A 14,061-nucleotide genomic window follows, 5' to 3' on the forward strand; every position below is an offset into this window, starting at 1 on the left:
ATCAATTGAAAGTCATAACTTTGAAAAGAAGAAGAAAATAAAATAAAAAAAAAACATCCGCCAATTGCCATTCTTAATTCCTAGAAAGTTTGTCGTACACTACAATTGTCACTTTTAAAGTCCTCTCAGTCCACTTAATTTAACTCCCTCACCCCTTTTTTTTTTCTTGTTATTATTATTATTATTATTATATTAATTCTCTCTCCTATTCTTACCCCGTAAACTCTCTGACCATACTTCCGATCATACTGCCACTATTAAATTAAAATCCCAACCAACCGGGGAATTTCTCTTAAAGAAAACGAAAAAAAAAAAAAAAATTAATCCTACCTACCTACCTGCTTATTTTTTTTTTTATTTATTTCTACTTTTTTTTTTTACTTCCTTATTTCCCGCTCTTGTAGTACTACTAAGTAGTAGAATATAATCAATTCTTTTCATTCTGGTCTCTCATGGAACTAAGTCATCCGACTATTTAGGCGCCAAAATTTGACAATTTCTTCTCAGTAACCTTCGTATTCATTAATTATGCCCAGTCTTTTCCTTTTTTTTTTTTTTTTTTTTTTTTCCTTTTAATTAATCCTTCTCCCCCCTCGCTTAAGTATGTGCGTAGTTTTGCCAATAAACGTAAAATCGTTATCGTGGCCAATATCCGCTCTGGATTGTGTGTTTATCATTTCCTAATCAGGTCTTATCTGATCTAATTTTCTGCGGCTCAATTATTTTCTTTTGTCTATTTTATAATAATTTTTCATCATCTTTTTCTTCTAATTTTCTTTTTTTTCTTTCTTAACTTTTCAAACAATTTTCCTCTTTTGAAATTTAATTTCTACTTTTCTTCTTCTATTTTTTTTTTTCATTTTCATTTTTTATTTTTCATTTTTCAGTTCTAGATCAAATTCATCTCTGTTTTTTTTTTTTTTCATATATAAGTTATATATATTTAACCTAAGTTCATACCTCTCCTATATCTCGTTGATTTTAAATATATAAATATACAAAAAAATTAAATTCATGCTTTAATATTTTTTTAATTTCAATTCCTTTTAAAAAGATCCGATATCGGGACCTCAATTAATTGTTATAACAATCAAATTTATACACACAAAACAAAACAAAACAAAACAAAATAACTCTTTTTTAATATATATATATCCTCCGTAATCATATGCTTTAATTTCCCCTTCTTACACACCTAAATGTATACACTTTTACCTTGTACATTTAAGGCCTTTTGAATAATCATCATTTCATTATCATTTTTTTTTTTTTTTACATTTCAATACATTCTTATATCTTAAACGCTTTGCTCCACACGTGTGCTTATCTATTAAGCTTATCCATTAGACTTATCCCCCCTATCTTCTTATCTTCTCTAAATTAAACATTCTGTAGAATATCAAATATATTTGTATATATATATATAACCAAGTATATTTCCTTCATCTTCTTTAAGTACGTACCCTGGGGAATATCAAAAAAATTTTTTTTTTAATTCACTTCACTTCATTTAATTTTCGTTTCAACTTCAAAGCTTCCCTTTTCAATAATCTCCCTTTCTTCCTTGGGCCTCGTCAATTATACCTTTTAAACCCTCTCTAATAATAATACCATCATAATTAGTCATTTCCTTTCTAACAATTACCTGGCCTGAAATAAAAAAGTAAAAATAAAAATAGAAATAGAAATAAAAAACAAAGCCTATTTTTTTTTTTTTTTTTTTTTTTTGCTTTTCCTTTTCCAACTTGGCCTGTCTGATAAATACCACCTGAACCATCGCTTTAAACATCACCAACTTTCTTCCGTTTGGCGTCGTATATATGATCCTCCCATCCCCTCTTTCTTATCAGCATCCAATCACCACCCATAAACTTTAAATAAAGGGCCTATCTGGTTACCCCTTTAGGGCAAAAGGGCGCAAAATTTTTCTTTTCACAAGGGTTAAGAGTAATAATAATAATTACAACAACAACAGAATATGAAAATGAAAATGAAAATCAATGAATAACCTGAGTTTATTGTCTTGAGCGTCTTTTTTTTTTTTAAAAAATTTCTAAACCATTATTCCCCTCTCCGGGAGTGGGTTTCAACATCTTTTTTAGATATTTCATACAAAAAATACGTTTTTAATACGAGTGGGTGTGCTCTACAAGTTCAATCAATGAATAAATCAATAACTTCAATAACTTCAAGTCATTGAGAAAAAACGTGTGTGTGTGTTTTTTTTTTTTTTTTTTTACCTGAAAGTTGCTCCCAGATCATGCACATACATCACAACCATCATTTTGAAAAAAATACCCAAAAAGAAAGCCCTTTTTTTCTCTCTCTGTTGTCTCCCATCCATTAAAATCAAAAAAAAAAATAAATTCCCTCCTAAACATCATGAGAAATGAGCAGATAATAAAAAAAATACTTGTTATCATCGCATCAAGATACCCTATGGGCAAGTTCCATAGCAAGTTTCTTGAAAGATTTTGAATTGGAAATTTTTTCAAAATTAATTTTTTTTTTTTTAAACTCCAAATTTTGAATCAACATCAAAACACTCAATAAACATAAAATACCTTCCATGAAAAAAAATTTTTTATTATTATTAAAAGTTAATAAATAAAGATCATAATAGTTCTGGGCAATCATGATTTTAATTCATATAATCTTTAATCTGATGTCAAAAACCAAGCCACATTGGTCTTCTATTCCCCTCGGGGACTTAACTTTTTATCTTAATTTATCTTAATTGCTTGCCAATCTACGAATCAAACTTCTTTAAAATAAAATAAAATAAAAAACAAATATAAGTCGCATAGTTTGGTATCAAAGACTGATTTATGTCAGGATTACAATATCACAATGTGTGCTATTTATTATTTTTATTTTATTTATTTTTTTTTTCTAATATAATAATGCCACGCTAGAATCCCCGCGTCCCCCACCTTCCTTCTTTTTTTTTTCTCTCTCTTTCTAAACATTCTAAATTTTTCAGTGAAAAGGCCGTGTGTTCCGGTATCAACGTTACGCGGCAGTGCGCATTTCCCGGCACGCGGGTCCTAGATTTAATGAGTTGTTAAGACCGGGCTTCACCGTGATACGTATCTGATTTTACTTTTAGACTGACGTTGAATTTTTTTTTTTTTTTTGAAGGAAGTTTCTACACTTTCTTATATACCTGATATTCTCCTTTTTTCCTGTTTGAGACTTGTCATTCAGAGATTGGAATCACTCCCCCCGCATGCCATCTGACTTGTGTTTTATGACCTGAATTTTTTATTTTTTATTTTTTATTTTTCTCAAGTATGGAGAAATATAAGGATCAAGTTTTGGTCTTTGTTGGATTGCTAATTCATTAGACATCATCATCCATCACCACTGCCACCTAGATCACGCTCACCCCTCTCCCCCTCAAAGATACCTTATCATGATTTGTTTCAATGGCAAATCATTATTATGGGAATAGATCAAAAGCTTCTTTTTTTTTTTGGAGATGATTTGTTTGGTGGTGGTGTTAGTAGTAGTGGGGAGGGGAGGGGAGTAATTAATAACAGCTGTGACTCCAAAAAAAAATTTCATTGTGCACGCCACTTGCTTTGGCATTCGGATGGCTGGCAACCCATATTTTGCTCTCAGATTCCTATCATCACCACTACCACCACCATTACAACCAATTTTTTTTGCTTGCCCCCACCAAAATCATTTTCAATTACCCATATAAAACCTCCGGCCTTTTTTTTTTTTTTTTTTTTTTTTTTTTCACCTGATAAAAAGACTTCATTTAACCTCCGACAGACTTTCAAAAGTCTCTTTCCGACACTGTCCGACTTTGTTCCTGTTTATTTTCTATCTTTTTAGTCAGTTTGTCTTTCAGTTTGTTTGTCTCATGACGTATGACCCAAATATACAAACAAACAAACAAACAAACGGATTTGATCGGTCCTATCTTTTATTCACAAAAAAAAAATAAAAAAAAATTCTCTTCAAAAGACTTGGAATACTTGAAGAGATAAGACTTTGCCTTTTGATCCGAAAAAATCTTTCAACTTATATCAACTTTGCCAGCTTCTCAAAGCCGTTTTTTTTATTTTATTTTTGTTAATAATGTTTCATTCCGAATTTCCCGATAAATCATGGTCTTATTCTCTCCAAAAAAAAAATAAAAAATAAAACTTTTCTTCTATTCCCGTAATTCCCGACCCTTTTCAACTAATTCGGCCTTTTGGCCTCCATTCCTGAAATTACAATATTTACTACGAAGCTTTATTTTATTTTTTTTTTTTTGGGGATTTTTTATTCAATTTTTCAAATAAGTCTGGAGGTGTTTTACTCGGATCCGTAACCGGAATTGTTTCTTCACTGATCTTTAAACCTCTTGTTTAATTTTTTTCTTTAAATATTTAGACTCTCGTGATCTAATTCTTGCTTGGAATACTTTTAAAAAATTAATTAAATTAATTAAACTTTTTAACTGAATCTCTTGGCTTTATATTCTATTTCACTATTTTATGGATATTAAACAAAAAAAAAAGAAGGTATGTCATTTATGGTAAGTACGGTTACGTGACAAAATAATATATAGATAGATACTAATCCAATACTAGGTTAATAGGTAAGTGACGTCTGTCCAAGTACCTTAGCTTAGAACCTTCTTTTTCGTATCATTTTCCTACTAAACAAACAAAACAAACATTTTTTTAAAAAAAAAAAAAAAGCCTTGCACATTAGTTTAAACGGTCATCATCATCGTTTTCTTTCAAAAATAAAAAAAATAATAATCTGTCAAAAAGTTTAACATACCCAATCACAATTTCTTTTTTAATTAATTTTTTTTTTCTTGGCCACTAATCAAAAACTGATTTTCAAGAGAACCAAAAAAAAAAAATAAAAAAAATAAAAATTTTGTTCTAGATTTTTATTAAAATCTTTTGATACCCCAGATTTTCATTCTTTCAGATCAGACTTTTTTTTTTTAAACATTATGGGAAAAAAAAAACTTTAACATAATAAAGCTTATTAAAAAAAAATGATGAATTTTGAATAATATTTAATCAAATGGCCCAGTTTTGAATTGCTTACAAATTTTACCCCACTCAAACTTTTATTTTTTTCTTTACTTGGTTAAATTTTTCTTCAAAATGTAAATCTTAATATGGAATTAAGAAAAAAAATTTTTTTCTACATCATAAATGCCCACTTTATATATATATATTTTTGAAACAAAATAAATTGTTGTATTGAATTATTTTTTTATATTATTTCAAGTGTTGATGAAAGAATTCTGGACATGGACAGCCAAAATGCCTTCTTTTTTTTCTTTTTTTTTTCTTTTTAATTACAACGTAATATTCAAATATCCATTTTATAACAATTAAATCTAAAATAAATATTCTTGAATAAAACAATTTGGTTAATAACTTTAAAATAAATGTTTAATAACCATCCTGTATTCAAATTTTCAACTGCCTCAAAAAAAAACACATTATCTATCCTCAAAATTTCATTTAAAATAAAAATTTCCCCTCAAATTTATTAACAACTTGCTCATATATTTGGTTATTGTTTTTTATATATATATTTCACCCCTTTTTCTTTTCTATTCATACACTCTTAAACCTAATTGACTTATAAGTCCATTCACTTTAGTGATTAAATAAAAATTCGCTTTTTACTAAATTTAAATATAATTCATTAACTTATTTTTTTTCTTTAATAGTAGAACATATATCTATCTGCCTTTTGGTATTTTAGGTTCCTATAACATATTATACAAAGACATATTGAAACACCTGTGATTTCCCAAAAAGACTGTTTATGCAGGTTTGGATTTGAACTCATTAAAAAGACTATCCAACTTGCTGGATAGAGAACCATTGTTGGCAACAGTTCCGTTTAACAAAGGATAATACTTCATAAAAGGATGGCTTTTTTTTTTTCGTGTGTATCTCAGAGCAGTTAGCAATATCAAATCTAATTGAATGAGCTTAAGATATGACCCAGTAACCAAGATGTCTCGCAATTGTGATAAATGCAACAAAAACCTATGGCCATTATCATTCATCAAGGAATCCACAATTGAAACAATAAACGACTCTATTGAAGAGTTCAAGTCTGACTTATCAAAAGAAACAAGATTGTCAGCTATGAAAAAAAACACAAGAACTCCAAGAGTGTTTTCACGAACTTAAAGAACAGAAATATAAAAATAACTTAGAGTTGGTTTCCAAAGTAAAATAATACAATCCAATTTATCTATTGAGTTTGAAGCATTCTCACTTAAATACTTACAACAAAGATCGTGTCTTTTTCCATATATTTCCCATTGTTACAAATGAAACAAACTTTAAGATAGAAAAGAGATGTCATTTATTGAAATAAAACATGACGTCAAGTTGCCTCACAACTTTTACTTCCAATAAACTGTAAAGAGGAAGTGAAAGGTGGTGGAAGAAAGAGTATGATTGCACTTAATCCTGAAAGTAAGCCCTTCTTAACAGGCTATTTACCTGATAGAAAGGTATTCCATACGTCGCTTCATGAAGTTGAAGAAGAAAATTTTAGAGCTACACTCTACTAGAAAAACCAAACAATGAGCTAAATATTCTGAAAAACAAATAGCCAACATAGTGACAAACAATCACAACCAACATCATACTACTAACTACAAAACCACAGTAGAGACGAAATGTACTGACAATCTTTCTAAAATGGTCACGAAAGTGGTTGTGAAGAAAGATAGTCGGAAGATCTTGAGTAATATTACTCAGCTTCCCACTGACCATGGCAACTTTGGTGCATAGTTCAAAAAGTTTGGAATTGAAAAAGGATAGTTACAACTGCAAATGTGTAGAGAGTTCTTTGCTAGAAGACAAAAAAAAAAGAAAAAAAAAGAAAAGGATTGAAACGGGTATCTTCAAAAATGAATATATTGACTTTTTTCGAATAGTTTAATTGGCTTAAAAGAAATTATAAGATTTATCTCAGCTTAGAGTGATTAAAAAATATATAATCAGAGTGTTGATGAAGATAAGTTGGGAAAGTTTGGTATTTGACTCCCTTCGAAAGCCAAAAAAATTGATTGGTATTAATAAAAACAGAGAGATGAACAAAAATTTGATGGTAAGTTAGCACTATTTGTTTTTATCAACGCCTTTCCTTCAAGTGTCAATTGACAAAAAAGAGACTTTCTGTAGGATTCCAGAAATGCATACTTCACAGGACAGTCAACCCCCAAGCTGTCTCTGCATGAGTGTGTCTTCCATAGTGACTCCTGTGGATTTTTTTTTTGACAAAGACATCAACGGAGCCAAAAAAAAAAAATCCTAATCAAGTGCCTGACTTCTTCCCAAAAAGGTATATTTTTTAAAAAAAAAAAACAGAAGTGAGTTCATGTTCCTTTAAATTTAATGCCCATTTTTTGAAATTATACATTTTCATGAACAGTAAGAAAGTCTGAAAAAAAAATCTGGATAGGTTCATTAGGTTTCAAGTGGTGGCCACAAACATGTTGCATTAGGTATTTCTCACAATTTGTTTCCGCGTAACACCAGAAACTAATCTCACAAGATAATTTTTAATTTTCAAAAACATTCCATTAAGAAAATCAATTATTTGGAGATATATATTTAGGTTTCAATGCTAATACCACTGTATCTTAAAATATTAATATCAAAAGCTTTCACAAGTTAGAATGTTTCACATAATAGTGGTTTTTAGGTATCACTTTAAGCTTAGGACCACCTTTAATCCAATATTGTATTTGTATGCAAAATATCTTTCCATTCGTTTTAACATTAGGAAAGAAAATTTGGCTATGCGGAACAAAAAACATATCTCATACTATGGGTACTTTTTTTATTTATTCGCAATATTTTACAGTCAAAACAAATATAAGAAAGGTAACATAGCCATCGAATGACCCTTAAATTCGTATAAAGTATCAATATCTTTAAGATTCTATAAATTCCAGCCTCTTTCAGTACCCATGTATATTCCTCCTCAAACTATATCGCCAATTTTGGCATCACTTATTTCAAAAAGCGTCATATATCTTCCATAGTCATGATTATCTTTGATAATACTAAGGGTATCTTAAATTATAAGTGGCAATAAACAAATCTCTAAACTTGTACAAATCATTTTGTAATTTAAGTGAAAGATATTCAAATATCACACGAAATCAATCACCATTTGTTTTAATTTATTAAAAAAGCCACGCCTTCTACAGGTACTAAAGCGCTGCTATCTCCACTCTAGAAATGTCTTAGAACAACTAAAAAATTAAAAATAAATGAAAAATGAAAAAAAAAAAAAAATAAAATAAAATCATGCTTATTGTATTATACTCTCCGGAACACAGGCTCATTGTTCTGTGAATCATCTTTCGTGAAAATTTGCCGCATTTCAGTGGCCGGGTCTGTAAAAAAAAAAAAAAAAAAAAAAAGAACACCAAACTACTTTACAAAATTAATGTAGCACAGCACCCATCATCTTTCTTTTAAATAGCAACCAATCACAGGAGCTAGATCAGAGTTTAAGTAAACAAGGTATAATATCGATAAGAATAATTATTCTCAATATGAATGATTATCAGTGATGAATTATCAATCGCTTTTAAAATATAGCAGTACTTGGATAGGATGTATTAAAGTGGGAAAAAAATTTTTTTTTTAAAAAATAGTAATTTAAATTCATTCAGTCATGGTTCGCGTAATAAAGAAAAGTATCTGATGGCTAACTACACATCAAGTTAATGTTTTTTTTTTTTTTGGTTCTGTCAGGCTCTGGTCAATTTATTTCTCTTCGGAAGCCTTCTTTTCAGCAGCTATTAAACATAATCTAGGTTAGCATATGAATATAACACAAGTTAGCACAAAAAGTATTTCATGGTCCACATACCAAGCTTCTGCTTTTCTCTCATAATGTTGGCGTGGGCCTCCATGCGCTTACGAGGATCACCTTCCTGCTTCTTCTTCTCGGCATCCTTCTTCTTTTGGTTCTTTTCACGGGCCTTTTCACGCTGGTTACCTCTGGTCATTTTTGCTGTTCAAGTAAAATACGGATGCTATTAAAAATTAGTAATGAGGAAATATAATAATGAATGAAAGGTTTAATTAGTGTATTTACATACCTGTAAATATAATTAGGTCGGAAGTCGACTCGACAAAATTAATGGTTGTTGACGACACAATAGGAAAATTAAAAAGGAAGAAGAAAGAAAATAAGAAAAAAATCCGCTTTTTCTTTACAGCTTTTAAACCGCGGTATGCGGCAGAAGAAAAAAAAAAAAAAAAAAAAGATCAAACCAACTCATAAATTACAAATATTTTACCTAATGTTATTTGTCATAAATTAGTCATTCCTGCCCAATGTTGATTCAGGGCACACAAGCTGAAGAGACACGCGCGTCCTTAGTTTGAAGACAATCATTCCCCGACATCTTCACCCCTTTATATCAATAAAATAAACAACAACCATAATGTCAGATACTGAAAAAGATCCAGAAACTGTCGAATCTCCCAAACCTGAGATTGATGAAGAGGCTGAGAAGGCTGCCAGATTAGCATCAGCTAAGAAACGAGTAAGTAAAAGAAAGATTACAACCTAAATACACTAATGTCTAACATGATCCCAGCTTCAAGAACTAAAGAAACAACAAAAAAAGAAGAATAAGAAGAAAACAGAAACATCACAGCCTACAACAGACTCTGAATCTGTGACTGAAGATGTAACTAAATCGCCGAATCCTGACCAAACAGTCACGGATGTTGGAAAAGACTCTGAGGAAGATACAACTAACAGCACTAATATCAGTCCTGTTACTACAGAACCAGCTGAAACAGCCAGTAATACAGATACCATTAAGGAACAGCAGGAGGAATCAGAAAAACGCATCAAAGAACTGGAAGAGAAGCTGGAACAGGCCACTACTACAATTGAACAACTGCAAAAGGAGGTGTCGACATACAAGTCACAATTAGAACAGTTTTCAGAAGAGGGTCCTGGCCCACAAGTCAAGAGCATACCAAGTGAGGTTACAAGTCCTGTATCTGAGAGCCCTGAAGAAGTTTCTAAACTTACATTGCAAATTGAATCGCTCAAAGTTGAAAACAATTTCCTTAGTGACAAGGTATACACTCTGGAAGCCAGAGTTGCCAACTTGCTATCGACAAACAAGAAGAATGCCATTGATTTTGCGCGTGATACGTCAGATTTTGATAGCGATATTGCGTCACTGAGCTCTCCAGTTTTGGAGACTCGTGGAGATGCTGCACGGTACAATGCGGGGCAGCAGCCACGGGTTGCCTCCTTTGCAGAAATGGACCTGTACGGCGATGTGAGCAAGATCCGCAATATCAACCAAGAAATGGACCGCTGGAAGGGCTGGCAGGTTGATATGAGAGGCTGGAGAACCCTAGGAGTTGGACCAGTCTTTGCAATTTAAATAGGAAATGAAGAAATGGGAGAAAAAAGAAGTTACATTCTATCGTTATTTACACGGATATATTTACACATGGGAAAATAAAAAAAAAGTTAAAAAAAAAGAGGGAAAAATCAAATCAAATCAAAAAGAAGACTCAATCTTCTTTTGAAGAATAGCAAATGTATTCTTTTGAGACTATTACATCTCTTGGTTGTCATTAAAGTGGTATCGTCAAAATGAGTAGTGAGTGAGATAATTTAGTGAACTCTTAATAACAGTTCACCACCAAGCTCTCTACGAGCAGCCTCCTGGATCTCAACAACCTCGCCAATATCGGTCTTGACAAAGATTGCCTCCCCGAGCTGCGGGGTAGGAACGTGGCGGACAGATGTACCGTCAAGCAGCTTCTTGATTTGGTGGGCATCGAGGCTGATTCGTCTATTTGGTTTTGAGATAAGAGACATTTTTGAAATAACTGGCTTAGTATTGTGGTATTTAAGGCCAAGCCAAAGTCTGCGAGTAGAAATGTTATCATAGGTTGCAGGAGTAAAGGTCTGGTCGGGACCAGTCAGCGAGCCACGCTGGATCGACGATATGAAACCTTCACGGTAGAGACCAAGAGCAACTTGGAGATGCAGCTTGGTGTAAGGAATAGAGGTCAACGATTTGTTAACGCGTGTAACATTCTGGATGTGCGAGCAAACGTTTGCTAAGTTGACGAGAGACATTGTGACGGGAGGCGGTGGTGACGACGACGACACTGGGTGGTGGTGGTGGTGGTGATTGAAAAAAAGGGGAAGAAAAAAGAGGGAAATTTGGCGGTGTGTAAATTTTTTTTGGTGGTTGAGAATTCCATTGGGCAGAGTGAAATTTTCAAACAATAAATATTATGTCATGATTAGTTACTTCTGACTAACAAGATCACCCAATTTTTTTTTTTTTTTTGGTTATTTATTCAGAAAAAAAATCCCCAGCCCTTACATCCCCGAAACCTCCCTTCGGGATCGCAAAGGCCTACTTTGACAAAACGTGTGTAGGAACTGAACTGATTTTTTTTTCTTTTCTTTTCTTTTCTTCTTCCTTTCCTATATTCTCTTGATATTTACTCTTCCTTCTTTATATATATATATCTTCATCAAACAAATATGCTTTCTCGCTCTTCTCTTAGACTTCTTTCGCTAACTGGCCGCACTTCTGCAACAGCTGCTGCCCCAGCTTTTGCTCGAGCCGCAAGCATCAGTACGATTGCAAAGGCCGGCAACCCATTGGCTTCGAGAAATTTGGCACATGCTTTTGTCAGACCCACTGCCAAACAGACGATTATTCGCACTTCCCAGCGCTCCTACTCCGTTCAAACCAAGCCAACCCCTCGCGACGAAGGTCCTAAATTTAGATACATTGTTCTTCTTGTTATCTTGGGTACTGCAGGGTTCGTTTGGGCCGAGAAAAACGTTCGCAAGAAGAAGCCCCGTGATTTCAACGAGGAAGACTACGAGGCTATTAAGAAGCGCGCTAGAATTATGCACAAGAAAACTGCATTCACTCCGGAAGAAGCTCTTGTTATTTTTGTTCTTGGTGGTCCCGGTTCCGGAAAGGGTACTCAATGCGCTAACCTTGTCCGTGACTACAACTTTGTTCATCTCTCTGCTGGTGACTTACTCCGTGCCGAACAAGCTAGAGAAGGTTCTCAGTACGGTGAATTGATTTCTAACTACATCAAGGAGGGTAAGATTGTGCCCCAGGAAGTCACCATTGCATTGTTGAGAAACGCCATGCGTGATGCTATTATCAAGCGTCTTGATGAAGACCCTGATGCTGCTATCGAAGAGGGTCCTGTTCGTTTCCTTATTGACGGTTTCCCTAGAAAAATGGACCAGGCCCTTATCTTTGAAGACGATGTGTGCATTTCCCGCTTTACCTTGTTTTTTGAATGCCCCGAGGAAGTTATGCTCAAACGCCTGCTTAAGCGTGGTGAGACCAGCGGTAGAACAGATGATAATGTTGAGTCCATCAAGAAGCGCTTCCATACCTTTGTTGATACCAGCATGCCTGTCATTGAGTACTTTGACAAGTCCGGTAAGGTCTTTAGAATCCCTTGCGACCAGCCGGTCGAGAATGTGTATTCCCAAGTTAAGGGTGTTCTCCAAGACCGTCTCGGTATTTAAAGGTGATTTTTCTCGTTTTCTTTTTGTTTCTCTTGTTCCTTTTCTTTTTTTTTTCTTAAATCACCCCAATATGTTGTAAATATCGATTGTAAAAGAAATCTAAATAGACTAGTTTTTGGTACTCCCAAAGCCAGAAAAGCCCATCATGGCCTGCATGTCATTCGGCTCACTTGCTGGCTCGTCTCTTTTGCGTTTTTTCGACTCGCGTTGTCTTTTCTTCTTCTCAATTCTTTTTTTGCGTTTCCTATCTGCTTCCTCCTGTTCAAACTTTTGACGCTGTGCTATCCGCTGTTCCAGATTAAACTCCATTCCAGATTCTTTTAAATCCCTTTCTTGTTTTTCCTTTAAGTACTTTAGTCGTGCCTTGACGTCTTCAACAGTAATCTTGGCATTAGTAGCATCTAGGTCTGTGCTACCGGTAGTGTTGTAAAGATGTTGCTTGGAATTTATATGGTCTATCCATTGAATACTGTCTTTAAATGTCAAGTTACAGGCTTCACAGTAGAAGCCGACACCTTTGCCACGCTTGCCTACTGCAGATGTTCCAGACACTAGTGTGACCTTGTTTAGGTCCTGGTAAAAATCTATTGTGTCGCCTCTTGGCGGTGCAATCGCCGATTGCATAGGATCATCTTTATTTAATGACATTTATGATATATGAAAACGGGTAGATAATGGTATTGAGTACGGCGATGTATGGAAGAGCCGATGTGTGGAAAGGTAAAGAGAAGAAAAAAAAATTAAGGATTTTTTTAACAACCCACCACCAAAATCAAAAAAAAAAAAAAAAAAAAAAAAAAAAAACCACATCACCGCCTTTTCACCCCATTAAAACTTTTTTTTAAAACAAACCCCGCCACGCCGTTCATCTTTTAGAGTTCTTTTTTAAATCGATCAATCACCAAGCTCTTCAAGCAACAAAATAAATTAAGAAAAATAAAACAATGACTATTGATTATCGTGGAGTAGGTAGTTGTTTTTTTTCTTTTTTTTTTTTGAAACTACCGTTTACCGCATGATATTAACTTCTATGTTTAGGCTACTACTGAAGACCTGGATCTTTTACCAGCTTTGACCATTTCCCCTGAGACTCCCTTGAAACAAGCCCTAGAGGTTTCTTATGAGCGCGAATACTCTTATCTCCCTGTTGTTTCGACCAAGAACAAGCGATTATTAGGATACCTCACAGCAGATCTTTTGCAAAACGCCAGCGAAAAGTCTTCGACACCCAATGACCTGGTCAAGAACCACTTCATTCGCTTTTTTGGGCCCAAGAAGCCTGCCAAGGCTGATGGCGAGGACCGCGAGTTTTTCAAGATTACCCCTTTTACACCATTGGAAAAGCTTGAGGAGTTTTTTGCATCAGGCGAAGAATTTGCAATTGTGACAGATGAAGATAGACGCTTTGTCCTTGGTGTTGCTACAAAGGAAGATCTTGAGAAGTTTGTCAAGAACAGACCGTCCCTTAAGGTGTAATGAAATTTA

At 33.6% G+C, this 14,061-nt stretch overlaps 5 protein-coding genes across 5 annotated transcripts; 3 read left to right on the forward strand and 2 right to left on the reverse strand.

The window, feature by feature from the left end:
• Positions 1-9,466: 9,466 nt before the first annotated feature.
• Positions 9,467-10,432, forward strand: SAPINGB_P003395 (uncharacterized protein; the record flags this gene model as incomplete). Its single annotated transcript, XM_031998113.1, has 2 exons — positions 9,467-9,568; positions 9,623-10,432. 2 exons carry the CDS (start codon positions 9,467-9,469, stop codon positions 10,430-10,432), a joined length of 912 nt encoding a protein of 303 aa, XP_031854004.1.
• A 236-nt stretch (positions 10,433-10,668) lies between these two features.
• Positions 10,669-11,139, reverse strand: SAPINGB_P003396 (mitochondrial 37S ribosomal protein uS8m; the record flags this gene model as incomplete). The annotated part of the gene is made up of 1 exon (XM_031998114.1): positions 10,669-11,139. The coding sequence occupies one exon, from the start codon at positions 11,137-11,139 to the stop codon at positions 10,669-10,671; it is 471 nt and encodes a 156-aa protein (XP_031854005.1).
• Positions 11,140-11,556: 417 nt separating this feature from the next.
• SAPINGB_P003397 (uncharacterized protein) lies at positions 11,557-12,576 on the forward strand (the record flags this gene model as incomplete). The annotated part of the gene is made up of 1 exon (XM_031998115.1): positions 11,557-12,576. The coding sequence occupies one exon, from the start codon at positions 11,557-11,559 to the stop codon at positions 12,574-12,576; it is 1,020 nt and encodes a 339-aa protein (XP_031854006.1).
• A 108-nt stretch (positions 12,577-12,684) lies between these two features.
• Positions 12,685-13,224, reverse strand: SAPINGB_P003398 (uncharacterized protein; the record flags this gene model as incomplete). Its single annotated transcript, XM_031998116.1, has 1 exon — positions 12,685-13,224. One exon carries the CDS (start codon positions 13,222-13,224, stop codon positions 12,685-12,687), a length of 540 nt encoding a protein of 179 aa, XP_031854007.1.
• A 296-nt stretch (positions 13,225-13,520) lies between these two features.
• Positions 13,521-14,052, forward strand: SAPINGB_P003399 (uncharacterized protein; the record flags this gene model as incomplete). Its single annotated transcript, XM_031998117.1, has 2 exons — positions 13,521-13,541; positions 13,615-14,052. 2 exons carry the CDS (start codon positions 13,521-13,523, stop codon positions 14,050-14,052), a joined length of 459 nt encoding a protein of 152 aa, XP_031854008.1.
• Between the last annotated feature and the right edge of the window lie 9 nt (positions 14,053-14,061).

The sequence above is a fragment of the Magnusiomyces paraingens genome, assembly GCF_902498895.1.
Source record: "Magnusiomyces paraingens strain CBS 517.90 genome assembly, contig: contig3, whole genome shotgun sequence".
Taxonomy (NCBI): Eukaryota; Fungi; Ascomycota; class Dipodascomycetes; order Dipodascales; family Dipodascaceae; genus Magnusiomyces; species Magnusiomyces paraingens.